The sequence below is a fragment of the Aedes albopictus genome, chromosome 3 (assembly GCF_035046485.1).
Source record: "Aedes albopictus strain Foshan chromosome 3, AalbF5, whole genome shotgun sequence".
Classification (NCBI taxonomy): Eukaryota; Metazoa; Arthropoda; class Insecta; order Diptera; family Culicidae; genus Aedes; species Aedes albopictus.
In genome coordinates, this window is record NC_085138.1 from 197,371,773 (window position 1) to 197,399,688 (window position 27,916).

General features: G+C 40.8%; 1 protein-coding gene across 1 annotated transcript; it reads left to right on the forward strand.

Moving 5' to 3' along the window:
• On the forward strand, positions 1-27,880 carry LOC109411628 (major facilitator superfamily domain-containing protein 6). Its single transcript, XM_029861312.2, has 11 exons — positions 1-579; positions 707-970; positions 14,606-14,839; positions 14,906-15,041; positions 15,101-15,436; positions 15,498-15,659; positions 15,720-15,989; positions 18,568-18,664; positions 18,728-18,811; positions 18,877-19,085; positions 19,147-27,880. The coding sequence occupies exons 1-11, from the start codon at positions 437-439 to the stop codon at positions 19,375-19,377; spliced, it is 2,166 nt and encodes a 721-aa protein (XP_029717172.2). The 5' UTR covers positions 1-436; the 3' UTR covers positions 19,378-27,880.
• Positions 27,881-27,916: the final 36 nt, after the last annotated feature.

Below are 27,916 nucleotides of genomic sequence, written 5' to 3' on the forward strand. Positions count from 1 at the left end.
CTCGTACACAGTGCTTATTGATCCTGTTCACTCGTATGTAGTGCAGTTCGGTTTTTCACTAGTTTTTGGGGAAGAAAACTGGGAAAATTGTGCTTCTCAACGCCATCGACTACATCGAAAGAAGATCTGCAGGATTGCAGCAAACGGAAAGAACTGTTGGGCGAATAAATTTGTTGCATTTAATGTAGTATTCGGGAGTTTCTGGTGGAATCTGTATATGTTATGTCACTGTGGTGAATGAAACTAAGAGTGATACTTTTTATCAATGAGTGCTCTCTAGGACTACGATCGTTTCATTCATAATGAAATAGAGATTGTTCCAGGCATTCAAGTGTTCAGAAACTACAGTGTTCCAATACGATTAAAGCCATAACTGTGTCAATCAAAAGTTAATCATAAGAAAGCGAATTGATAGTATCGATTGTCATCCATCAAAATGCAGCCATTCTCGAACAACGACTACGGGGGGAATGAATATGGAAATTATGACCAACAACAGCAGAGCATTCCGATGCGTCCGACAGGCGCCGCCAGACCAATGGTTGACCCTGAAGCGGCGGGAGAAGTCGATCCCAGTCTGTAAGTGTGCATTTAAATTTCTTCTAACGTTGCTTCCAGTACGGATAGCTAGCGTCTCGAGTGATGAAAAAATTATTGATTGAATTAATCCATTTTTCTTTCTTTTCTATGTCAACCACCCCCACAGCTATCCTCAGGCGAAGGAAGCAACGCACAAAATACGGGGAAAATCCGACATTCTGGAAATGTTGTGTGGATCGGTGGATCAAGAACTGTTGCCCGTGAAGACGTTCTATTTCTTCTTCTACGCCGCTTTTGGATCATTGTTTCCGCTGATGGGAGTCTATTTCAAGCAAATGGGGATGAACCCAGGCCAGTGTGGATTGCTGATTGGCACCAGGCCTTTCGTCGAGTTTCTATCCGCTCCATTCTGGGGAAGCTACGCCGATCGGTAAGTTTGAATATAAGCACTCAAAATGTTACCTTAGGATCAGTTTATTGTTCGACGCGATCAACGGGAAAAAAAATCACTATTTTACTATCTGCACCAAAATTTCCTTCCGATGTTTGTCCGAGAATCGCGAGCTGAAGAAAATACGTTACAAATACCATGCAAACAGCAACCTGTACTCGAATGCCTAAAATAATAACAATTGAAGATTATACGCAAAGTTTGGCATTGATGTTGTATTTCTCATTATACAGTAAAAATAACTCAAGAATAATTATGAAACTTATGAGTTTGGCTATTACATCATGGAGTTATCCAAACATGTACAGACTTTAATAGTAGAAAATTGCATCGTAATCCAAGGTATTTTTTTTTCAATCTTTCTTCGGTAATTTTCTTGCACAAGCAATCATTACACAATTTATATTTTTAGAACAAGTACTGACTATCTTAGTACGTGTTTAGCCTCAGAAAGTATTACAAAACTTTTAAAGATTTTAAAATACTAAAAAGTGTCTACTTTTCGATTTTTTGATGAATTGGGTTAACATTGATCACAATTTTCGTTTTCATTAAAAAAAAACCCGATTTAATCCACCTATGGTGAACAGAACCCTTCTTACACTTATTAAAATTATTGTTGTATTATTTGTATTTAACATATTTATTTTGTGTAATTGATCAAAAGTTTTTTTTAAATATTGTGGTTTTGGCATCTAGTGGATTGGTTCCCAAAATAGCATCATGGACCATGGACTAAACTACCAGAAATACCAGACACCTCCTAGAATCTTGTATGGAATGTTTAAAAAATAGCTTACATATTCTGGAATATTGTATCTTTCGTTAACTGCCAAAAGATCTTGAATCGATTAACAAATGGGTAAGAGAATCAGCGAGATACACTTTGTCTAATATCTCTTAAACAGTCGATTAAATTAGCTTCGTAGTACTTGGTATTCATGGTTATGGCGTAAAAAGGACAAAAATGATATATCTACTAAGTTAATCAGTTTTGGCATTAGCTAGTTATTTTGGCTGTCCGGTTCTTGCATTTTTCCCACAATATATAAATTCAAAGCTTTCATTTAACATATTGTTAGTTTTCATAAAATTGCTGTGTATTTGTAATTTGTTATTCATAATTTCGTTGAAAACAATAACCTGCTAGTATACACTTTGTATGAGGTCAGCATTATTTATTGAAAAATAATATCCCATAGACTGGTCAAAAACTAATGCAAGATAGCAAGTGAAAATAATAATAAAAAAAGAATTTATTGAAATACTCTTCGTAAGATATCTCAGTAATTAAATGTCGAATCGAAATAAATATTCAGGGCCTTATACAAGGATATTGTAGCTTTCATTTGGTGCTAAGAGAACCCAAATCGGTTGACAGGCGGCTGAGATATTTATTATGGTACCCTTGGTCAAAAATCTCTCAAAAAGTTAACCTGTATTACTCCCAGGTACTCTTTGAAAGATATCTCGGTAACCAAATGTCCAATCCAAATGAAATTGTGTAGGGTTCTACTAGAATGTTGTAGCTTTCATTTGGTGCCAGGATAACCGAAATCGGTTGACAGACGGCTAAGATATTTATTATGATACTCTTGGTCAAAATTCTCAAAAGGTTTAGTTGTATAAATCCTAAGTACTCTTCGAAAGATATCTCTGTAACCAAATGTCCAATCGAAATAAAATTTCTGGGCGATCTACTAGGATGCTGTATCTTGCATTTGGTATCAAGAGAACCCGTATTGATTGACAAACGGCCGAAATATTTATTATGATACACTTGGTCAAAAATCTTAAAAAGTTTAGATATATGACTCAAAAGTACTGTTCGAGAGATATCTCGGTAACCAAACGTCCAATCGAAAAAAAATTCAATAGCGTTCTACTAGGATGTAGTAGCTTTCATTTGCTTCCAAGAGAACTCAAATCGGTTGACGGACGGCTGAGAAACGTGCGTGACTTTTTTTTGTAACGCACATACACACACACACACATACACACATACACACATACAGACATTTGCTCAGTTCGTCGAGCTGAGTTCATTGGTATATGAGACTCGGCCCTCCGGGCCTCGGATCGAAAGTCGGTTTTTCGAGCGATATTTATACCCTTCTTATGGGTGTAAGAAGGGTAAAAACACATTTATTTACTAAATTCGGGGCGAACGAATATGGACAGGGCCCATATAGCCGAGGCGGTAAACGCACGGGTATTCAGCATGACCATGCTGAGGGTGACGGGTTCGATTCCCGGTCGGTCCAGGATCTTTTCGTAAAGGAAATTTCCTTGACTTCCTTGGGCATAGAGTATCTTCGTGCCTGCCACACGATATACACATGCAAAATGGTCATTGGCAGAGGAAGCTCTCAGTTAATAACTGTGGAAGTGCTCATAGAACACTAAGCTGAGAAGCAGGCTTTGACCCAGTGAGGACGTTACGCCAAGAAGAGAGAGAGAGAATATGTTGCTCAAATTATAATAAGTTATCAACTTTTTTAGTTATTTTAAGATTTAAATCTTGGGGTCTACAGCTAGCCTTCCTTGAAGATAAGGGTTTGGATTAGCGTTGGGCAATTTTGAATCGATTTTCGCAACATCGATATTTTTGTTCCGATTAATCGATTTTTTTAATCGATGTTGAAGCCCCACAAAATCGACCGAATCGATTTTTTACATTCGATTTTACTTTCGATTCAAAAATATCAAATTTATTTTTTTACACAGAATGCACTGTAGAATTTTACCATTAAAAAATTAACATAAAATCGAGGTAAAATTTACATAAAATCGAAGGTCTATAAGTGTTCACTAATTCGAGGTATACCTGTATATCTTAGGTTTCTTGGACAATCCCTACAAGGGTTCTAAGTGAATTTTTATGAGGATTCTGGAGAAATCCTTCTTGTGGTCGAGAAAGTCCTTCTCAGGATTCTAGTTTAGTCCATCTCTGGATTCCGTACATTTTTTTTTTTTTTTGAGAATTCCTTAATTCCCATTAATAATGTGGAAGATTCCCTCTTAGGATCCCTCTCAGGGTACTTGGACAATCTCTTTTCGGGTTCTAATGGGATGTCTTTCAATAATGCAGGAGAATCCTTCTCAGGATTCTGGAAGAATCCTCCAGGGAGTTCTGGGGATATCCGTCTAAGCATTCTGGAGGAATCCCGAGGAAAAACTTCTTTCAGGATTCAGGTAGAACCCATCTTGGGAATCTGAGGAAATCCTTCAGGATTGTGGAAGAATTCCTCTGAAGAATCTGAGAGAACCCATCTCAGAAAATGGAGTAATCTCTCCTAGGATTCAAGCGAAATCCTTAATAGAATTCAGGGAGAATTCCTATTGAAAGAGTCTTTCTCTCTTTTCTGGGATAAGGTCTCTCAGGATGCTGGTGTGATAAATTTCGGCATTTTGAAGGAATCTCACAGGATTTTAGAGGAATTCTCAAAATTATGAAGAGTCTGGACGGTTCTTTCTCAGCAGTACACGCTCAGAAAACCGTTCTGATAAACGTGAACAAACAATCGCGAATTTGAGAACAAGCAAATATACACCGTGAACTGGAACTAGTTCTAGCTGTCAATATGGGCGTTCTCGATACCGTGACATCTAGTTCACGGTGTACATTTCTTATTGTTGTTATCGTTGCTATGCATAGTTCACGTATATCGGAACGGATTTTTTTGCGTGTATTATATGGGAATACCTACACGCAAAAAAACCGTTCCGATATACGTGAACTCCCAATCACGGCAACGGGAACGAACGGGAACTATGCATTAGTATGGGACTCGCTGGTATGGAAAAAATAAATCCTCGCTCCAGTCGACTTTTTGGATTCCATTTAGGTCCCATATGAAGTGTACAAAATTTCAGCGCAATCGGTGAAACTATAATTTAGCGCAAGCGGTTCAAAGTTTTCATAGGATTTACTATGGGAAAAGTTACACTTTCAAACAAAAAATCCCAGAGGTCGCCCTTTGTCTCCTTAATTCAAATCGATCAACGTTCCTAGTAGAAAAATCATTTATGAAACTTTCTTTCGAAGACCACAAAACGATTGGATGATTGTGGAAAAAGTTATTGATTTATTACCGATTAGTGATCCAACGAACGGCTTTTTGTTTTGTTTTATCGGCAGCACTGCTGCTGCCGTTGTTGCATGGGGTGGCCACGGTGCTCCATTTACCGTTATTATAAAAAAAAAATATACCATCAAAACCTGAAACGCCATTCTCTTTATTTATCTATTCTACACCTCTGGACAAATTTTTAAAATCATCGTTGGGCGAATTTTCGAGTTACGCCCTTTTAATGGGCCTAACCTCTAAAAAAACGAGTTTTCTATAGAATAACACCACATTTCATAACAGATTCATGAATTAAAGGCATCAATAACAGAAATTATCATGAACAATATTGAAATTTGGTAGTATGCATCCATATGAATATCGGTGGAGTGCATTTTGTATCACTGTAACATTTGTCATTACGTCAATTTACTGAAGAAGTTCTTAGAGCGTATAGAAAGCAAACATTACATCGGTTTAATAAATTCAATTAAATGTATAATGTATTGTGATTCCATATCTCAATAAATGTTGATATTACTGTCAGTCACATCGATAGTATTCACATGCATATCAGCACCAACATTTCAAAAGCACGTAACTGAACTTTAAAACAATATCTTTTCCCATAGCTGTAAATCGTATTTCATCTTTCCCAGGTCACCAACAACCACTATCGGAAAGAATTGCATTTCCTCCGTCCAGTAGTGGTTGTACATTGCATCGCAGAGATAAAGGTTTGGTTTCGGCAAGCTGTTTCGCTATTTTGAAATGTTAGCACCGATATATTAAGAGCGTACACTCCCTATACAGCAAATCTGCTTTAAAAACAATAGTCAAATATGGGCAACCACAAATTAAACAAAAATAAATATGTCTGTTTGCCAAACGGTTTAAGTTAAAAGTATAGAAAACCAAAACATTGAAAGGCCAAAAGATAAAAAGTCGAATCAGGCTTCAAAAAATCACACATAAAATGCTGCATGAAAATTCTTTCTTTTGTTTTTAAATATGTAGGTAAGACCTTTCGTCCCTACTAATTTTATTTTTTTCGACATATTACAAGAAAAATTATCGCTCAAAGTTATGCAAAAATGTAAATAGATATGCGCGGTTACATTTAATAGTTTCGGTGTCTTCTGCGTGGTCAATCATTATCTATTTTCCGCGTTTATTGTAGAAGACACGAACACGATATGATGTACTGCCCAGTCAACTAGTGATCGTATAAGATGTTGCATAAGACGTTAAAGTGGAGGCGATATACGTACATTTTACATGCGGCTAAATGGAGACATGCACGCATATGTCCTCCACTTTATCATCTTATGCAACATCTTATACGATTACTGGTTGTCTGGGTGGTGACGATCTATTAGCGATTTTGAACATTTTTGTGCGATAATCTACGGCGAAACACGCAATATTGTCATCGATTTTTTTGCATTTCTACGTTTTGTCTTCTCAGACTCAGCATTTCAAGCGCGCGTAACTGCTTTTCAAAACAACACTTTTTTTCCAAAGCTGTGGCGTGGCACTTCTAGACAAAAATAATGCTCCTCTTTCGATGGCTTACATTAGAGAGGTGACATGCAATCTACATCCATAGAAGAAGGAGCCATATCATCAACCAGTTACGCCCTTCTGAAATGCTGAAGCTGAAGAGATAAATCGTACAAATCTGGAGCAACATTTGAAAAGAGCATACAAGCATTGGTAAACAATGACTTCATACGTCACTCCTGAGCTCCCATCAATTTATTCACACAAACTAAGACCGTTTTCATATAGAGCAAACATCAATCTTTCGAATAACGGTGTTCATTTGCGTGGGCGAGCTGCCGTTAGGCCCTCGAAGCGATTTCGAAAAAAGACACAAAACCTGTTGGGCCCTTTTCAAATGTTGCTCCAGAAATGCAATAAAAAATGAAAGACAATAGGTCGAAGGAAAGTTAAATGAGTAGGGACAAAAGGTCTTACCTACATATTTTAAAAGATGAAATAATTTTCACCCAGAATATTATGATGATTAACCTGGGCTTGTTAGGGGAATATCTGTAAATAAAAAGAAAATCGATTTTCTTTTTATTTACAGAATATTATGTTTGATTATTTGTTAGCTGTTCCGACTTTTTGTCTTTTGGCCTTTCAATGTTTTGGTTTTCTATTCTTATAACTTAAGATTTGTGGCACACTGACATATTCCTTTTTGTCTAATTTGTGGTTGCCCATATTAAATATTTTTGACAAATTTTGACTATTGTTTTCAAGGCAGATTTGCTGTATAGAGAGTGTACGCTCTTAATATATCGGTGCTAACATTTCAAAATGGCGAAACTGCTTGCCGAAACCAAACCTTTATCTCTCCGGTGCAATGTACAACCACTCCTACTGGACGGCAAATGCAATTCTTTCCGATAGTGGTTATTGGTGTCCTGGGAAAGATGAGATACGATCGATAGCTATGAGAGAAGATATTGTGTTACGTCCTTTTGCATGTAAATACTATCGCCTTGACGGAGAGTAATATGAACATCTATTGACACATGGAATCACAATACAATATACTTTTAATTGAATTTGTTACACCAATGTAATGCTTGCTTTCTATAGGCCCTAAGGACTTCTACCGTATATTGACGTAATGACAAATTTTGATACAAAATGCACTCCACCGATATTCATATGGATGCATACTACCAAATTTCAATATTGTTCATGGTAATTTCTATTATTGATGCCTTTAATTCATGAATCTGTTATGGAATGTGGTGTTATTCTATAGAAAACTCGTTTTTTAGAGGTTAGGCCCATTAAAAGGGCGTAACTCGAAAATTCGCCCAACGATGATTTTAAAAATTTGTCCAGAGGTGTAGGATAGATAAATAAAGAGAATGGCGTTTCAGGTTTTGATGGTATATTTTCTTTTATAATAACGGTAAATGGAGCACCGTGGTGGCGGGAGGCATCACCACCCCCAGAAACAGCAACAGCCAAGGCCGCAGCTACATTGCTGCTGATAAAACAAAACAAAAAGCCGTTCGTTGGATCACTAATTGGTAATAAATCAATAACTTTTTCCACAAGCATCCAATCGTTTTGCGGTCTTCGAAAGAAAGTTTCATAAATGATTTTTCTACAAGGAACGTTGATCGATTTGAATTAAGGAGACAAAGGGCGACCTCTGGGATTTTTTGTTTGAAAGTGTAACTTTTCCCATAGTAAATCCTATGAAAACTTTGAACCACTTGCGCTAAATTATAGTTTCACCGATTGCGCTGAAATTTTGCACAGTTCATATAGGACCTAAATGGAATCAAAAAAGTCGACTGGAGCGAGAATTTGATGTTTGTCCCATACTACTATGCATAGCAACGATAACAACAATAAGAAATGTACACCGTGACCTAGATTTCACGTTTTCTAGAACGCCCATATTGACAGCTGGAACTAGTTCCAGTTCACGGTGTATATTTGCTTGTTCTCATATTTGCGTTTGTTTGTTCACGTTTATCAGAACGGTTTTCTGAGCGTGTATCAGAATTCTAGGGAATCTCTGGATTTTAAGGGCATTCATTTCAGGATTTTGGGGTATTCCCTACCAAGGATGAAATCGCTTTCAGGATTCTAAGAAATTTCTAGATGATCTGGGTTGATTCCTCTACGAATTCTGGAAGACTCACTTAGGATCCCACTCAGAATTCTGAGGAAAACTTTCTCAGCATTCTCAGGAACTCCTCTCAAACTTTTTGAGGAATCATACTCAGCATTCTCCTAGTTGAGGCAAAATCCCTCTTAGAATTCTGGGGAAATATTCCTTAGAATTCTGAGAGAATCTCACACAGGATTCAAGTGGTATCCTTCTCAAGATTCTGCGTAAGATCCTTTTAAGATTCTTGGGGAATATCACTAATTATTCACTAATAATTCGGATTTCTGGGTTAATCCCCGTCAGGATTCTGGAGAAATTTCTCTCAAGATTCTGGGGAATTTGTCCCATGATTCTGGAGAAATCCTTGGGATTCTGGGACACTTTCTTTCAGAATTTTTAATTATTGAAGAATCTCTCACAAAATACTGGGCAAAATCTCTAGAGAAATTTGGATTTTGGAGAATCCCTCGCATAGATTTTATGATTCCTCGCAGCATTCTACGATAATCCTACGATAGTTCTGTTTTCTGTATTCTGGAGCAGTAGAAATCCCTTTCAGGGTTCTGGAAGAATCCCTCTTAGCTATCTGGGAAAATCCCAGACAAGATTATGAGAAGATTCTCTTGAAGTTCTGGTGTAATAATTTTAAGTATTCTAGAGGAATCACCATGGGAATCCCTCCTAGAGTTCTGGGACAACCCCTTTCAGGAGTTTAGGGGAGTGCTTTCAATACCTCTCAGAATTCCAGATAATCTTCTCAGGATGCTGGGGAAGTCTATTCTAGAAGTTTTTGTAATACCTTCCAGAGAGAATCCTTATCAGATTTTCGGAAGAATCCTCTTAGGTTTCTAGAAATAATTTTCTCAAGAATCTTGAAAAAACCTTCTTATGATCCCTCTCAGGATTCTGGGGGAATCACTCGTAGAATTCTGGGGAATACCTTTCGGGTATTCTCAGCGTTCTAAAGGATTTCACCCACACTTTAAAAAAAAAATAGGAATTTACACGTGACGTAAACCATCAACGTACGTAAACATTTCAAGACTGAATGGCAAATTTGACTGAATTTTACATCCATCATGTAAGTTCGAGTTGCAGATGTCAAGATGTCAACAAACCTATCTGATCAGATAGGTAGAAACAGTTTTACATTTATCGCTTGCCCTACAACTCGGTGATATGGCCGTGAGGTATTGTCCGTGCCTCTCAATCAGCGGACCAGTGTTCGAATCCAGTTCATAATTTTACTTTCATATGTTGCATCTGTCGATTTGGTTTTAGCGATTGCTAGCTCGACTTTATTTGTGATAGAAGACGTAAATTTGTGTCAAAATGGCCACTCTTTTTATCCAGGAGGCATCCAGGAGAACTTAAATTTACGGAGTGCAAGTGTTTTTTTTTTTTGCGTTTGACAGCAAATTTTTCGTGTGAATTTTTTCGCAATTTGGCTAGTGGAAGATCTATGTTTCGGAGGCTGTAAGTCGTTGTAAAGCTAAGTAATTCGCCTAAATGTCCTTACGAGTAAGCTGATAGCAAACGGGTTGAGTAGATATCTAATCAACATTTCCTCCCCATCCCCGCTGATCGTAAGGACCTGGCCAGGTGTCAAACAAAGAGATCGTTTAATGAAAGGTTTGCAGTGTACGTAGAATATGCCACCGCAAGCGAAAAATAGGCAACAAAGAAGGCACAGCAATAAGGCCAGTAGTACACAGGGTCAAATATTTGACAAGGAAAGAACTCAAGAAACAACATCAGTTTGACACTAATGAAAATTCGATCGAGTCAAACAAGATGTTTGAGCATTGGTTTCTTTTTGGACAAATATTTGACCCTGTGTACTAGCAGCTTAACGCTTTGTTTTTTCGTTAGCAGATAATGACAAAATCGCTCTCGAGTTTGTTCACAACAAAAACGGTAGGAATATTTGTCTTGTTCTATTCACATCGTGATTTTAGCATTGTTTTACAACTGAAACTCAACTCTGAGGTTTGCAAGAGTCTTATTTCGTCCAAATGCTTATGATTTCGATAATGTGGGTCGAAAATTTTAGCAGAAAAGCCGGAATATCAGCACACGCACGGCAAGCGATGTTTGTTTTATTGCTCTCATCGCCTGACATGCGTTTGTTGCGAAGCGTCTTTGTTACCAACATGCACCGCTTAGGACAAAGCGTTTGTTTTTCGGCGTGATCCGTTTTTCGTACCCTGAAGGTTTGTCAAATCCCAGGCAACTTTTCTGGCGCATTCAACGTCTCTATTGACAGCCACACCAGGATGAGTACGGTCGGCTATGCTATGCTGTGCTATGCTATCCAGGAGAACTAAAATTTACATGATTTTTTCGAAGAGTGCAGGATTTTAAGGGAATTCTGAGATGATACTTAAAAGGATTCTGGAGAAATTCTTCTGAGGATTCTGGGGAAATCCTATCTTCCAAAATTCTGTGAGAGTATATTTCGTTGGTGAGTATATATCAGTTTTCATTGGCAATCCCGCCTATTATTTTGAGGAAACCTTTCTCTGGATTCTGGAGTAATCCTTTTTGGGGTTCTAAGCTACCCTTTTCGGGATTCTAAGTCATTTCATTTAAGTTTCTTGGGGGATTCATATTAGAATTCTTAATTTTTTTTTGTGAGAATCTCTCTCAGTATTACAGATGAATTTATCTTAAGAATGTGGAAGAACCGCTCTCGGAATTCCTCTCAGGATTGTGGGATAATCCCTCTTAGTATTCTGGAAAACTTTGGGAGAATCCCAAGGGAAAGCTTCTCTTAGGATCTTCGACAATCTATCACAGGATTCTGAGAGAATTCCTCTCGGACTCTGAGACAATCCATCTCATAGATATGGAGTAATCTCTCTCAGGATTCTAAGAAAATCCTTGGTAGAATTCAGTGATAATTCCTTACTTTCTCTTCTAGGTAATGTCGTTCGGTCGGATTCTGGTGTAATCCTTTTCAGCATTCTGAAGAAATCTCTCTCATAATTCTAGAGAAACTCCTTCCAGAATTCTCTTAAACGATTCTGGGGGAATTTCTCTCAGCAGTAAGCGGGAGTTTGTCTCAGTACTATATGGGAACACTTCTCAGAGTTCTCGGGAATCTCAGGATTTTCCTTCCGATTCAAAAACATTAGTTTTATTTTTTTTTCTGAGAATGCAGTGTCTCAACGATATATCCATTTTCGAATCAGAGTCGCGAAATGTTCGATATGCAATCTCAAGTTTTGATATTGAATTTATTTAGACAAATAAAACATATATAGCTGACAACATGCAGCAAACAAATTATTTTAATGTTTTGTAATATTGTATAATATGTATCGAATCGATGTGAAAACATCGATTCAAAGCATTCGATTAAATCGGTGAATCGATTCTGCTGATCCGATTCGAATCGATTCACAAAAATTGATGTCTCAGCCAGATTTGCCTAATGCTAGTTTGGATCGCCAATCTGGAGATGGCGGGTTCGATTTTCGGACCGGAACGGGAACTTTCCTCGACTTTCCTGGGCATAGTGTATCATACAATTTATTTGCCTCATAATATACAAATTCATGTAATGACAGGCAAAGAAAACCCCTTACATAATAATAAACTGTAGAAATGCTCAACAACAACTAAGTTGAAGATATGCAGGCCAAGCTCCAGTGAGAACGTAAAGCCGCAAAGGAGAAGAAGATTAACCCGTTAACTCCCAAGGTGTCGCATTGCAAATAAATATGTAAATAAATAAATAAATTCCACATCTAATTGAATTACAGTTTAACATTATTTCATCACAACTTGTAATCAGGCGTTGTTCAAACAAAAGTGGAGAAGTTTTTCAGCAATCTTTTCTGCAAACGCGATACAGGCTTTACAGTAGGTAGTTATCTGTGCTATATCAGCCTCATATTAAACTTGTATTCAGCTATAATTACCTGCTGCAAAAACAAAAACAAATTGAAGTGCGAGGTGCGAGTCCAATCATGTTTATTTATCGCATTTAAATGCATTAATAACACACAAGCTCTTCTAAAAATTTCTCAACTTGCGATTTGAACTCGTGATCTCCCAATCACCCGTCGCATGCCTTACCGACTACGCCATCCTGGAATTGGTAATTTGCTCGCTGAGAGTGAAACATCTTCACAAAGCTGTGAAAAATCAATACTCTGATTTATGAAAGGTTGTAAATATTTATTTAAAAAAAGTTTTGAAGTTGACTGCAACTTTGAAATTGGTATGAAAATTAGCAAATGTTTCGAATAATTCGCATTGGTGTGCAACAAACATCAATACATATTTAATAATGAGGAACGTTCCAGTACGCTCTATTATAATCACTTTGATCTGTTGTTCAATCGAAAGGTGATAATCGAACAAATAAATCATAAATCCGTTTATTCAGCTTACTGTTAAACCATAATTGAACGTTCCCACAATAGCTAGTATTTAACATCAAAAGCATTTGTTCACCTTATGTAGACCACAATAATCAGTTTTCGGAAACTGTTCTTCTTCAGCTTAAATTAAATCTAGTAAGGGCAAATCGAACAAACAGAAATTGCTGACATTTGTTAAGCTTATAATTAAATTGCTGTTGTTCACATACGTGCCAAAAGTTGCATTTTGGCTTATTCACAATATAAATAGCATCATTTCAGCTTATTATTCAGCATTTGATTTTGTTCAGCTGCCGATGTTATAAACAAGAAATAGTTCGACATGCATGCTTATTTATGACTTTGAATTGTTCCTTGGGTGGTTAACGTCAAATGGACGAACATGAGGTTTGAAATTGAAAAAACCCTTTTGCATTTTTTCCTGCTGCATACTGTAGGTCCTCATTATCTGATATATATTTTTTTATTCTTCAATCACTTAACCTAATTTACAGCTCTATTGTCCACTAGGGCATTGCGTGAGCGATTCCAATTGGAAGCTGTACTAACACTTTGTACAGCGCCTAAATGTACTCTATATCGAACTGGTTGCCGTTGCACTGCTTTCATTTTCTACCCTATCATGGTAAAATGATGAGCACGAGGATGTTGATGTGTTGATTGTTGATTGATCCTTTTCCAGTCCGATTGGGGGTCCATTATGAGGTGCCGTTCGCCGATGTCCATGTATCCGGGTCCGTATGAGTCATGGGCTCAGAAGAGGGTCAGTGTCAGCTGCTATCAGGGGGAAAGAGCAACTGACGAAGGTGCCGGGACTGGGATCGAACCCATGACCATCTGCTTATGAAGCAAACGTGTGACCAATTGCGCCATGGGCCCCGGCAATCTGATAATTTTCTCAAGTTCTGTTTCAGCAAATCGTTATATTCTGATCCGTAACGATACTGTTACCGCTGGGAACACTGCTCTTCCCTTAAGCGGTATAGAACTTCAAGCGGTGACAGCGTCGGCGCTTGCAGTAGATTATTTGTGTAGAAAAAAGTAGCAAGAAGGTCTGAAACCATGATTAGTAGTTATCCTATTGAAATTCAATGAATCAATTGTTCTACTAAAATCTAATTGTTTGATTATTCTACCTTAATTGGTGAAAGTGGTTCGGGCAAAGACCACGGCTCATACATTTTTTTTTGCATGAACGAAGACCACGCGGGCGGGGGGTGTCGGAATCTCCCAAAAAATGACCACGTGGTTTATGAACAGCCCCTAAATAGTTGAAATTTGAGATTTTTTATGCACTCTATGAAAAGTTACAGCTTGTTGAACGTTTTTGTGAAAGATGTTGCCTATCCCAAACATTTTGGCCCCCTCCTATATGTCCTGAGCCAGCTCACCTATTTTCGATCTTGACTATGTGCACCACTAAGAAAAACTCATTTGAGAACAAAATCATATGGTTTGTGATTTTTCTACTAAATTAAAATAACCGAACATTTCTTTCCAGTTGCAAAAAGGGAAAAATGCTTCTGCTCGCTTCACTGGCCGCCTGGATTATCTTTACCCTGCCGCTCGGATTCATCCAACCGCCTGCCACCAGCTGTATCGAACGTAAGAATGCAACCGACTTCGAGCTGCGAACACCGCAAGTACCTCGCATCCTGAAACGCTCCATCGACCCGAACCTGCTGGATGAGATCACCTTCGGCAAGCACACCGTACCTGAGGATCATTTTGTGAGGTATGGGTGGAGAAGAAACTGATTTGTTCAGGGATGCCCGATGAATGATGATCCAATATCTTTCAGAGTTGAACGTTCTGCCCGACCGATTGCGGCAGCTGGCCAATCTCCGCTAGGTGTTAGTTATGCGAACAATTTCAATGAAAAACTGCATAAGGACTGGGTTTCACCCTTGTTCTCATCCATCGTTTATAGGACTCCGGTATGGCAGATGGTAGTCAAAACGGGGACAGTGACTCACTCTTGTTCTGATCATTGCAGGATATCCAAAAAGCTTTCTTCTTGCTTTTGCTTCTGGTTGTGATCGGAGAGTTCTTCAGCGCACCTGCCATCACCTTAGCCGACTCGGCGGTAATCACAATTCTCGGTGAAGATGCAGATCGCTACGGTCATCAGAGAATGTTCGGGTCTCTGGGCTGGGGGTTGGCAATGTTTTTTGTGGGCATTGCTTTGGATCATTCGACCGCGTTCCCAGACCACCCGTGCGGACCCGAACAACAGGAGAAAAACTATTCCATTTGCTTTGCAACGTTTTCGGTTCTGATGGGTGCTGCTCTGATCTCGGCGACTCAAATAACCTTTAAGTACGACTACACGGTATGGCTCGTTTTAACTCATGTCCATTGTAATATCCCTCATTCGAGATTGTATCTTTCAGGAACAACCAGAGCCTCAGATAGAGGTTGTACAGCAAGCCCCTACTAAGGAAGAACAAATGCAGAATCAGCTAGCTGAACAACTTCAACTTCCGGCATTGGCGGCTGCCACCGGCGGAGGTATAGCTGGTGCTGCTCCTCCTCCTCATGCGCTTGGAGCCCAAGTAAGCTCAGAATTATAGATCCAGTCTTGAATTAATAATCCCTTCGTGACTTTTCCGCAGACGAAAATGTTCGCCCAAACGACCCGCGAGATGCCAGAGTGGATCACAGTTCTTAAACAGTTCAAGAATATCAAGTGTGCCTCGTTCCTGTTTGTGGCCTGGTTCATGGGATTCGGCATCGGGTTGATCTTCACCTTCCTGTTTTGGCATCTGCAGGACTACGGAGGATCACCGACACTGTTCGGCGTAGCGTCTGTGATAAACCACATATCAGAGATTTTCGCGTACTTTTTCAGCTTCCGGTTGATCACGCAGATCGGTCACGTTAAGGTAAGTTTTATCTCTAGATTAGCTACACTTACACGATATGATGGAAATAACCCTCCCCCCACTCAGATACTGGGCTGCTCCACATGGGTACAGGTTTAGCTGTATTACTTTTTGGATCTGTTGAGGTTTTACCAGCTGAGCCTCTTTTGAAGGCCGTACACATTAGACCCTCGGGTGTTTGCTGTTCTCGGATTCCTGGGACAGATCAAAGATTTGGAGGATCAGTGAAACCCAGAAGCATTGAAATGAAAGCCTTGTACCTTATGGCCTTCGCATCGCATGCACAGTTCACCGCTGTGACCACCTGCACCTCGCACTGTTTCCGCAATGCCGTGAGCAGTTCTTCCACATTTGTCCGCGATCTCATCTAGGTTATTACAAGAGGGAGTCGCTTCAGCACTGAGAGCTTCCATCTCCACTCCTTCGCCAAAGTCTTACTCCACCAAACATTTGTAGGCAGGGCTCTTGCGCTTAGTGCCCTTTATAATCTCATGGATCATTTCACCGGCACGAGTGCTTCTGATACTGTGAACGTCTGCTCCCAGATCCGTGAGCTTAACTCGTCTGTCTTGATGATTGAAGCACCTTTCGCTTACTGGTAACTGCTCTACCTGACTTCTATTTTCGCTTCTACTTCTTCTGCCTGTCAGCTAGGATTCAAGAGGCTTTCTCTACCTCTGGCCCACTCTAACCTGCGTTAACTAATGACCCACAATTTTACAGTCCCATGCTACCCCTTGTTACGTTTGTAAATTGTTGTGAACATTTTGTCTGTTTATTTTGTATGTTTTACTAAGGTTTGTACATTTGTCCCTGAAATTTAATGTGCATTTGTAGCGCTCCAAAAATTTCAGGAGGGATCGAGTACAAAACGCACAAGCCGTCCCCTAACACGGACATCAAATTGTAGACGGTCTTGTGTTGTTGCCCGAATCTGGATGCCCCCTTAGGATTAGAAATTCCTAGATCAAAACAAGCTATGAATGCAGCAACTAAAAGGCGAACTGCCAAACAAAATACAATTCTAGGATGACTGATGGACCAAGAATAATTATGAAACCTCGTCATTCTGGCATTGGACTTCGTTATCTGTTTAGATAACTGGGCACAATTTATGTTATGTGTTGCATGTTTGTGTTTTGTGCATTTGTAATGTTCCATTTGGTTTTTCGTATCTAAGTTCCCAGACGTGGGGCCCGATACGGAAAATAAAATGTGCATTTATGAGGTTCCAATTTACTATTCGTTATACCCTGCCTCTCGAGTCAACCCTTCCCAGCCTGCTGAAGCGCCGGACTAGATCCTTTTGCTTCAGGGTTACCATTATCCTGGCCACGCGAGTGCAACCGGCTATATCCTGTTCTGACGGCTGCCTCGCACGATTCTATGACAACTTTACATGTACCTAGTTGGCTGTCTCGTTCAACAGCATGCTCTGGAAAACATCCACATGACTTATGGTACAGACGTTTAGTTGGCCCAAGACGTGGACGTTCTTTATCTGCACACTACGATACTTAATACAATTACCGTAAAACGGGGTATCTTTGATAATGCGGGTAACTTTGATAGTGCGGCAGGCATTGTATATTTTATCTTATAACTATGATTCCTTCAACCAGTTAAGAAAATGGTAAACGTAAATCAATTCTATACATATGAAAGTTTATCTTAGACGTATTTTCATTAAAATGTAGTTTATATACAACTTTTTGGACACAAAATAAAAATTGTTGATATTTTTGTCATTTATCAACCCCTTCAAACAATCAGCTATATGACTTCGTTAAAACTATTTTTTCAATGAATGGACTATTATTCTCGATAGATTCATCATAGTAGATTCCAAATCTGGCCTTGAATCTCTTAACGAAGTGTGTATTTACGAAATGGAAGCAATTTTGTAAATTGTGATATTATTCTCCATACATTGATAAACGCCTAAAAGTATGCAATGCCTTTGTAATTTCATGTAAATAAATATGTGTTGTTCAAAATTTGTTAATAAAACTTTAAAAAACTACCCAAAAAAGAAAACAAACCATGAATAGCATGTAATCTTATGTCGATGTACCGTTAAGCATTTATTATTACAAAGATAATGATTTTTGATAGTTAAATTTATCGTGTTTTGCACTCCATACTCCACAAACTCATTTTATATGCAGAATTTAGTAAAAAATCAATTTTTTATATAAAAATTCTCTCTAATATTATCCACAAGCCTTCTCTCATCATGTTCATACTCCTAAGATTTCAATCTGTGATTATTTTTTGAGATTTGATGTGTTTTTAGGGCATTATCAAAGTTACCCCAAAATGAAGATCTGATTTTCGGATATCTGAAAAACTAAAAGTAATCCAAAATATTTCAGATCATCGAATCTTTTAATTGCAATAGATAACTGATACCCCAGTACTTGTTTTAAAAATATAAAACTCGGGGAAATACTGTTACATGTAAAAATATTGAGAAAACTCGTTAAAAAACTATCAAAGTTACCCCATTTTACGGTAGTACATTTTAATGATAACTATCACTTGCATTTGATTTAATAATTCTTTTCGATGTCCGCAGGTGCTCTGCCTTGGATTAGTCGGTAACATTCTGCGATTCTTGTACATCTCATACTTGAAAAATCCGTGGTGGGTTCTTCCTTTCGAATTTATGCAGGGTAAGTGTTGCGTCCATTCAACTCCATTCCGTAAGCTTACGACTTCGTTCGTCATCTTTTCAGGAATCACTCATGCCGCTGTCTGGGCCGCCTGCTGCTCGTACATAGCCCATAATACTCCTCAACATTTACGGTCTTCGGCACAAGGTAATTCGAAGCATAGTCTACAATAACGAGAAGGTTTTAACGCAATGATTGTCCATTCGCAACAGGTGTTCTGCAGGGGCTACACCATGGTTTGGGCAGAGGTTGCGGCGCCGTCATTGGAGGAATGTTCGTCAACTACTTCGGCACGACGACCACCTTCCGTGGATACGGAATAACCTGCATCTTGGTGCTAGCTGGATTCATATTCATCAATTTCTACAGGAAAGAGCAAGGATTTATCTCGGAAATTCCAACGACGGAGGATCCCCATCAGGTACCGATATAATATAAACATTGAACCCTTCAAATGCACTAACCAAACGGCTCCATTACAGGTCGCAGAGGAAACGGCCCATCTGGCTCCGCACGGCGTACCCAGCAATCCGATCCCACGGGCGTTATCCAGCACGCGCCTGAACGAGATTGGCGCCCAAAATGGCGACAACGGTTATGGAACCTATCAAACTACCGGCGGAGCGTTGGATGTTCCCGGTGGAGCTCCCGGAGCTCGCAATCCTTTCGCCGCTCCGCAGCAGAACAACGGCTACGGTGGCAATCAGTACTAAGGAGGGGTTCGTTTCAATTCGACGTTGCCACGGGGTAGGCTAGATCGGGCTAGATGCATTGTACGTGGTTTTCATAGTTCTACTACTACTAGTTCACATACATTACCATTAGGAACACTATTGACATTACCTTCAACGCATTGTATGCAGTCGATATGGGTTGGGCGTTTCAGTCGAAGTAGGGAAGGTTGAGGCAGCCGATCGGTTATTCGGTTTGAAATGAGTCTTTTGATATTTCTCTAGTGAGCTCTTGATTTCATAACTTACATATGTTGCAACATTTCACAAGTTCTGTTTCTGGTTGATATGTTATAACAATCGGTGGACTCTGACCATTGCTGTGCGTGCATGACCGGTAAAACTGTCTTGCGAAGGTAAATTGGAAGGTGTCCAGTGTTCCGTTTGTAATTACCTTCCTCAGGTGCTGTCAATAATGGTGAATCAGATCCTCCATTAGCAATACTGTTGCGCATCATCTTGAGATACTACTCAAATACAGTGACTTCCGATCTCTTCTTCTTAACCCTCTTTATGCATTAAGGTTTTTTTTACCCAAACCGTACACTACGTCAAGGAGCTGTTCCTAACGTGATACTTTAAGCATCCATTGCGTCTGACTTCAATGCAGGTAATGTCTCTTTCTACCTTGCTTTCTATGACATCTTTGGGCGTCATTTGTTATAGCGTCCAGAATGATCAATCGGATCACAGGTATCTATTTCTAGATATGATTCCGCGTAGCCAATGAAGAAGCCCTCTATACGAGGAACATTGGAAATTCTATGTTAACAAGCAGTTTAACATCAGAGCAAGAACGTGGTATGGTTGAGCAGGCTGTAAGCCTATGGAGAACATCTAGCACAGCTAGACAGCCAGAGCAATCGAAGACTAGTGGAGATCTTAATCAAGTAGACAAGGTAGACAAGCATATCCTCTTATATTATTATAAGTTTTCCCCAAATGAATGGGCATTAATTGGCAAAAGACTGCTTTAACGTGGTAAGTGCTGCTTGGCAGTGTGGAACTTCGAAAAGCATTGAACCTCCACTTAACGTCTTAACAAGAAAGCTGGCAACTCTAGAAACCTGCACATATAACGCTCATTGCTCATCGTTTTCCTGCCAGCAAACATGCAAAGAATCAAAACTATTGACCTAACTGATTATCCCAAACACGGGTTAAGGTCATGCGAGGAAAAGATGGGATAACTGTTGCCACTACTGACCTTGATCCATTATTGATCTGTAGAGTGTGCCAAACCTTGGTTTTCCACGGACGGCAGCTTTCTGGTAACCGGCAGACGGTAGATTGCTTCCTACAACAAATGGTGAACTCCCGGGCTCCGAGTTGGCCTAAGGAGGATCCGGGGATCCGGGAATGCCTAAGGAGGTTGGCCTTAGACCTGTGAGTGGTCAGTAAACTACGGATTGTTGGACTTTTTGTCGCCTGCAGTTGTCGCGTCAATACCAATTCAAAATTCATCCATGTTCCGAAGTCATGTCATCGCATGAGAACAGGTTGTACAGAATAGGTCCCAGTAGACTGCCTTGAGGGACGCCGGCGATTACGTGATACCTGGAACATGAACTTGTAACGTTTGGTTTAACTAATAATCCCTTATTATTTTGACAATGTATGTCGGGACATCCGTCAGCACCAACTTGTGCACGAGCTCGTCGTGTCACACGTTGTCGACGTCTTGTAGGACCAATACCGTGTTGTTGGAAAACGCCTTTTTTTGCTGGATAGTGTTCTCTAGCCGGACCTATTGGTTGACGGTTGAGTGTGTTTCTTCAGCCGCTGAAGAGTACGAAGGATTTACTTACCGCTGACAGCAACAAGATTGGTCTATATCACGTTGAGGAGGTTGGGTTTTTACCAGGTTTAAAAATAAGGATAATTGTCTCTATCTTCTAACTAGGAAGTAGCCTAACTAAAAATACCTGGAAAATAAAGATGTCTGCCAAGAAACGATAGGCTTTCGCTGGTAGTTTCTTCAACACCAGGTTGAAGATGATTTAGTTTCTGCCAACAGCTTTGCCTCACTTCACAATCTCTCGGACCTCGTTTCCTGTCACTTGGTCGGCACATGGGGCGTCGTCGATGAGATGATCAAGTTTATGGATAGATCCTCGAGCAGTTTCTTCTTGAGGCTTACCAAGTTCCCAAGCAACATACATGTCTCAGAGAAGTCACGGCCATGCAGGTTTCTGGTTGCACGCCAGTCATTTTCAAGTTATTTTGCCTCTGAGTAATTCTGCTTCATAACCAAGAAAAACCTGCGCTGTCGTGACTCTTCTGTGACAAGTGTGCCGCTTGGTCCTCCTCTTCTTGGCGTAACGTCCTCACTGGGACAAAGCCTGCTTCTCAGCTTAGTGTTCAATGAGCACTTCCACAGTTTTTAACTGAGAGCTTCCTCTGCCAATGACCATTTTGCATGTGTATATCGTGTGGCAGGCACGAAGATACTCTATGCCCAAGGAAGTCAAGGAAATTTCCTTTACGAAAAGATCCTGGACCGACCGGGAATCGAACCCGTCACCCTCAGCATGGTCATGCTTAGTGTTCAATGAGCACTTCCACAGTTTTTACTGAGAGCTTCCTCTGCCAATGACCATTTTGCATGTGTATATCGTGTGGCAGGCACGAAGATACTCTATACCCAAGGAAGTAAAGGAAATTTCCTTTACGAAAAGATCCTGGACCGACCGGGAATCGAACCCGTCACCCTCAGCATGGTCATGCTGAATACCCGTGCGTTTACCGCCTCGGCTATATGGGCTTGGTTTAGCCCTCAGATTGTACACCTCCACCAGTTTGCAAGCGATGGCGTTCGCTTTCTCCGACGGATTTACCAAGATACATCAGGCACTGTCCTTTAGTGGAGGGACTCTTGAGTACTATGGCCATTTTTAGTACTATGGCCATTTTCCAAGATGACCGCGAATAGTCGCCCTCCTGCTTGATGTTGTGAAGATTAGGGAGACCTATAGATTCATCAGTAGGCAAGCACTACGTTGGAACTGACGCCGGATAGCGTTCCGTTGTTGGATGAGTCACTGCAGGACGTGATCTATCAGAGTGAACATGCACTTTACTCGGTTGCATGGATGGCAAACACGCCCAGTTGGCTATTACGGCGATAACGTCGACAGCTGAGATGTCCGGGAGGCGGAAGTCCACCAGACTAAATGTTACCCAATTGGCCCAGATAGTCCATTCTCATTACTGGCGTAGTCGGAGTGGGGTCGCAGATGAGCTCGCACACTACCGGAAAGTTGATAGCTCTTAGGTCATGGTAAATCACTGGCTTGAAACGCGCCAACTCTGACAAAAACTCTGCTACCGTGAAAGCTGAGCTAGCTAAAAAGGGATACGTCGGATCATCTGTTATATTCTGCTGTACCGAGATAGTCCGTCAGGAGCTTTCCATTCTTGTTGCAGGTGGGGTTTCTCCATAGGATATGGCGAGCATTGGGGTCATCAATCACTGAGAAGTTAGTGCGGTTTTCGGTAAGCTTACGAAGGTCTTCGACGAAGTGCCTGGATGAATCTCCAACACTGTCGGGGAGTGTACACAGCATACAGCGTGATATATTGGCTAAAAAGCCAATCGTTTCGATAATGATTGTCTTCAAAAGGGTGGGATTACGTATCGGATGACGTGCTTGATATGACGACGGCTACGTCACCATCGCTAGAGTTTGGACGGCTCAGCTGAAGCATGGTACAGGTTGGGAGCGAGAAGTAGTTTGCTATGTTGAGCAGGGTTTCAGAGCGGGCATTCCAATTGGCAACACGGATGGGCGGAGCTCAGTTGACCCCATTTATATTCGCATATCATATTCCCACCAACTCCTTATTTGAACCATCTGGTCCGATTTGGACCTGCACCGCACCATACGACCGCGGAATACCATCAAGGTAGCGTCGGCTAAGCTGTTTCTGAACGGGCGCTTTCTCTTGGGTGCTGCAGTGGTTGTCACCGATCCGTTAGGTAACGCGGGCAAGTTCTCCTGGGTTAGAGCCGGCGCCGAGGGAATCGTCTTGGTCGTTTTCCATCTGGGCTGGTTCTTTACAGTTGCCTGCTGATCTATACGTAAATATGTACTCCAGTACGCTTCAGGCAGTTACGGTCTGCAGCCGGATGGTTGCCTTCACAGTTGACACAGTGAACTTGAGCTGGCAACTAGTGCTACATCCGAATCCGTGATAAAGACAACTCATATACTGTGTCACGTCAGCCATCTTATTGCGGTACGCTTCCCTCCGCACGACGATCCGTGCTCCGATGATGATGTGCACTGCCTGGGTTTTGATGTAATGTTCTGCCTGGCAGATCCGGTTGGTCGATCAGTGAGAGGCCACGGAGAACGTAGATATGGGCGGACGTTCGGTTTGGCATTCATGTAGTCTCGTTTCTGGTGAAGTTGTTCAACTTTACGGATGTTCTGAGTAAAGCGATAGCTGAGCTGAAGAAATTTAAAACTGACTTAACGTCACTTTTCTTCATCTTTTCAAACACGCACGTGAATTCTGCATTATAAACTGCCTCCGTCTATACTACTGGTATTTCCTGAGATGATGTGGTTTGAGGGTTGTCCGACAGGGAGACGAACTGGTTGTTGTTCAGCAGCCGCTGTTTCTACTTGTCGTCGTCGTCGTCGGGAAGCGAGAGCTCTGGCTTTTTCAGCTTACGCGCCAGAGGTTGCGGTACCCTTAACTGCGGCGCATCACCTATTGGTGCATCGTCATTCTCCATCCACCACCCGTAGAGGGAAGAACTCGGAACGTAACACTTTTATTTCGTGAGTGATGCGTCCAAGCTGAACAAATACACGGAATAGAATTATGTTGTAGATAATGTTTCATCATCTTTTCATCCATCGGTCGCCAGATTTTTTGGTCGTCACACGTCAGATGGGCGGGGTCAACGGTATGTAATTGAGTGCTGTCGTCTTCGCTCTCGCTGGCTTGCTGTTGTCAGTCGTAGTTCACGAGCGGGCGTGAACATTTTGTATGGGTATGCATTGAGGTTCTAGTTCCATGTGTTCAACGTGGCACCATAAATCAAAGTGTTTGATGTCCCATAGAGGAACAGTCGAGTGTCGACTTCGCACAAATTTGTCAAAGCTCGTGGCACGATGGTATAAAGCAAGACATAATCAACAATAGTACGCCACAATACTCGGTTTGTGGCTGCCGCTCTCCATCCTCGGTCGCGCCCAATGCTCGCTAGGTCACGCTCCACCTGGTCCACCCATCGTGCTCTCTGCGCTCCACGCCTTCTTGTGCCAACCGGATCAGTAGTAAACACCAGCTTTGCAGGGTTGTTATCCGGCATTCTTGCAACATGTCCTGCCCACCGTATCCTTCCGGCTTTGGCCACCTTCTGGATGCTGGGTTTGCCGTAAAGTGCAGCGAGCTAGTGGCTCATCCTTCTCCGCCACACACCGTTATCCTGCACACCGACGAAGATCGTCCTTAGCACGCGTCGCTCGAAAACTCCGAGTGCTTGCAGGTCCTCCTCCAGCCTGGTCCATGTCTCGCGTGTCGTTAGAGGACCACCGGTCTTATCAGCGTCTTGTACATGGTGCACTTGGTGCGTGGGTGAATCTTTTTTGACCGCAGCTTCTTCTGGAGTTCAGAGTGGGAACGACTTCCACTGATGATTGAAAGTCTCTCTAATAAAGACAAATCAATCAATCAATTCCACTGATGATACGCCTCCGTATTTCACGGCTAGCATTGTTGTCAGCCGTAAGTAAGGAAAGGATCCGAGGTAAACGAATTCCTCCACCACCTCGAAGGTATCCCTGTCTATCGGCACATTACTACCTGCCAGTATGTACTTTGTTTTGGACGCATTCACCAACAGTCCGCACTTCGCTTTTCAGGTGGATCTACAGTTCTGCCACCGTTCCAAATGTTCTGGCGATAATATCCATGTCGTCCGCAAAGCACACAAATTGACGGGATTTTGTGAAAATTGTACCCCGGTTGTTAAGCCCGGCTAAATCCAACAATCGGTATCGAATAGCTGTAAAAGATCTGATAAAAATCTCGAGCGGTTCGAAGACACTATGTATAAGGGATCCATAGTAAGAGGGCTATCAAGGTGGATGAAGACATGTGGATAAGCATGGTAAGGGGCAGGGAATGATACAGCGCAGATCAGCGGCGTTTTCCGACATCGTTGATAGTTCTGGACCGGAGGCTGTACCATCGGATGCTGTACCACAACAGAACAGGCGTAATCTTCTACTACTTCGACTGAAACGATTGCCTCCCAGAAACGCGGCCCATTACTTGTACCCAGAGATGGCATTTCACCGTAGCGATTCACTGCGGCGTCAGTTTATCGACCACACTGGGGATAGGAACATTTTTCACCACACCAAGAAGCCAGTTTCTCTTGTTTTGGGTGGTAGGTAGACCAAGCGCTAGTGCGTGCTCTTGCTCGTCCGCCTTGGATCGAGTGTGGCTCACTCTTTCGCGCGCATCGCTCTCCGGCGCTCTCCCGTGTTTTCACCCAGCAGTCACCGAATTATCACCATGGTGTCGCCGGGGCGAGAACTCTCCGGCGTTTCACCGCAGCGCGCACTCTGGCGCAAAAACCTCACTGGAGCGCGCACCCGGGTGATTTTTTACACTTTCACCGAAGAGAATTTGAAATCGCTCTCGCCGCACTGTTGTGTGGCCTAGTGCTCAGGGAGCTAAGAGATTTATTTCTACCCACCAAGCTTGCGCGCATCCGAATCGCAGTGGTGGATCCACATAAAGAGAAGGGCTCCTGTTCAGATGCACAGCGTGAGTGGTGTATTTTCTATTTCTCTTTCCCACACTGAGGATATGGACATCTCTGCTTGTACCACCCCACCAACATTGACTACCTAGTTTGTACGATTTCGAAAAGTACTCTCTAAAACAATTGTTACTGGATTCTACTGGATAGTTTATAATTTGTTTCCCGCAATATATCGAAATTTAACGAGCAAATGAGGAGAAAAAAAGAACATAACGCTAGCTTGTAAGCACTCTTACTATTCTATGGTTGAAATGGTAATCTCAATCTTAGTATTAAGTCTTATCTTCTTAAACTTCGCGCAGGTAAGCGGCCTGCGATGCATTATTGGGCGTTTTACGTTTGAAAGAACAGATAAGTATTAGCTAACAATACTCTATTGGCACAAATGTCATTTATAACCTTGAGTTCCGTTTGCATAAAAGCTAACTGTCGTTGAGTTTATTATTCGTTGAAAGTTTAAGATAGTTTATGAAAACACAAAACAATTCAAGCAAACAAAATTTTCGAGTAGGTTATTTTTTATGAAAGTTTGTTAAGTTTTGCCTATTACCTATTGCACTGAAACGTTTCAATCACTTGCACAACGAAATCTCTCGTCCGCTGTAACAGTATGTTATAAAGTTTATTTTACCAGCGCATACTCCGGTTTTGTCGGATCCATGATCTGCAAAAACCTCAACCTGGTCGAGAAATGTCTCATTTGAGTATTTTGAAAATCAACGGATTGCGAAAAATTTAAAAAAAAATCAAAACACTTGGAATGCAGAACATCGGTCCGATGAAGCAAGACCGTATCAATTTAGCGTGATAATTCCTAACGAAGGGTTTTATAAACGAAAAACAAATATGTACGACTAAATGTTACGCAATGCCAGCAAAAGCTTTATTGAAGAATCGTATCGCATATCAGTTTTCACTACAAATTTTAAGAACGAACAAATCAGAATATTCAAAATATTTAAGCAGATGTAACGTTGAGTACTATTTACCGTATTTATGAACATTGAAAATGTTTGAAAGCTTCATACGATAACCGAAACAAAAAAAAACAAATCGGAACAAGCTGAAAACTGCTCTTGGTACAATCTTTTCCTGTTATTCCTACCAGCACCACGCAAAACTATCATTATCAAAAAAAATGCAGCTTTTGTAAGAAAATCATTCGTTCAGACATTCATCTTTTACCAGCATTTACGTCATCGTGAAACGAAATACATTCCAAGCATAGACAAACAAAACTGAATACGATTAAGTGTGAAAGAAAAAAAATAAAAATAAAACAGTCAAAAACATAAAAACCCAAAATATTGCATGATGCATGGTTGTCATCTTCTGTTACAAATAGTGTTATATTCGACTGATTGAAACAAAAGCAGAGGTTTAAAGTATCAAATCGTATATAGCTGTAGCAGCCGGAAAGAGGGTAAATCTACCAAACGAAAAGACAAACAACTAAAGTATTGATGTGGTGTCATATGAAACTGACCTGTATGAGTGTATGGGGCGTAGGAAAATTCAGGCCGATTGATCAATCGGATTAAAAAATACCATAAATTTAACCGGAGAAACGTGTACAGCACTGATATTAATGTAAATGATAATAATATAGTTCACACACGACTACACTGAAATATTTGCACTACTAAACAGAACTACATTAAAACGAGGGACGTCAGTATAATGAAATCTACAGAATTTTTTAAAACTTCTGTCTTTGGAAAGAAATCTCCC

Excerpts from the sequence above, each read along its gene's own strand:
- LOC109411628 (XM_029861312.2), top strand. The coding sequence starts at position 437 with ATGCAGCCATTCTCGAACAACGACTACGGGGGGAATGAATATGGAAAT. Across the intron at positions 971-14,605 it reads TGGGGAAGCTACGCCGATCG|TTGCAAAAAGGGAAAAATGC; the intron begins GTAAGTTTGAAT and ends ATTTCTTTCCAG. Across the intron at positions 15,437-15,497 it reads CCTTTAAGTACGACTACACG|GAACAACCAGAGCCTCAGAT; the intron begins GTATGGCTCGTT and ends TGTATCTTTCAG.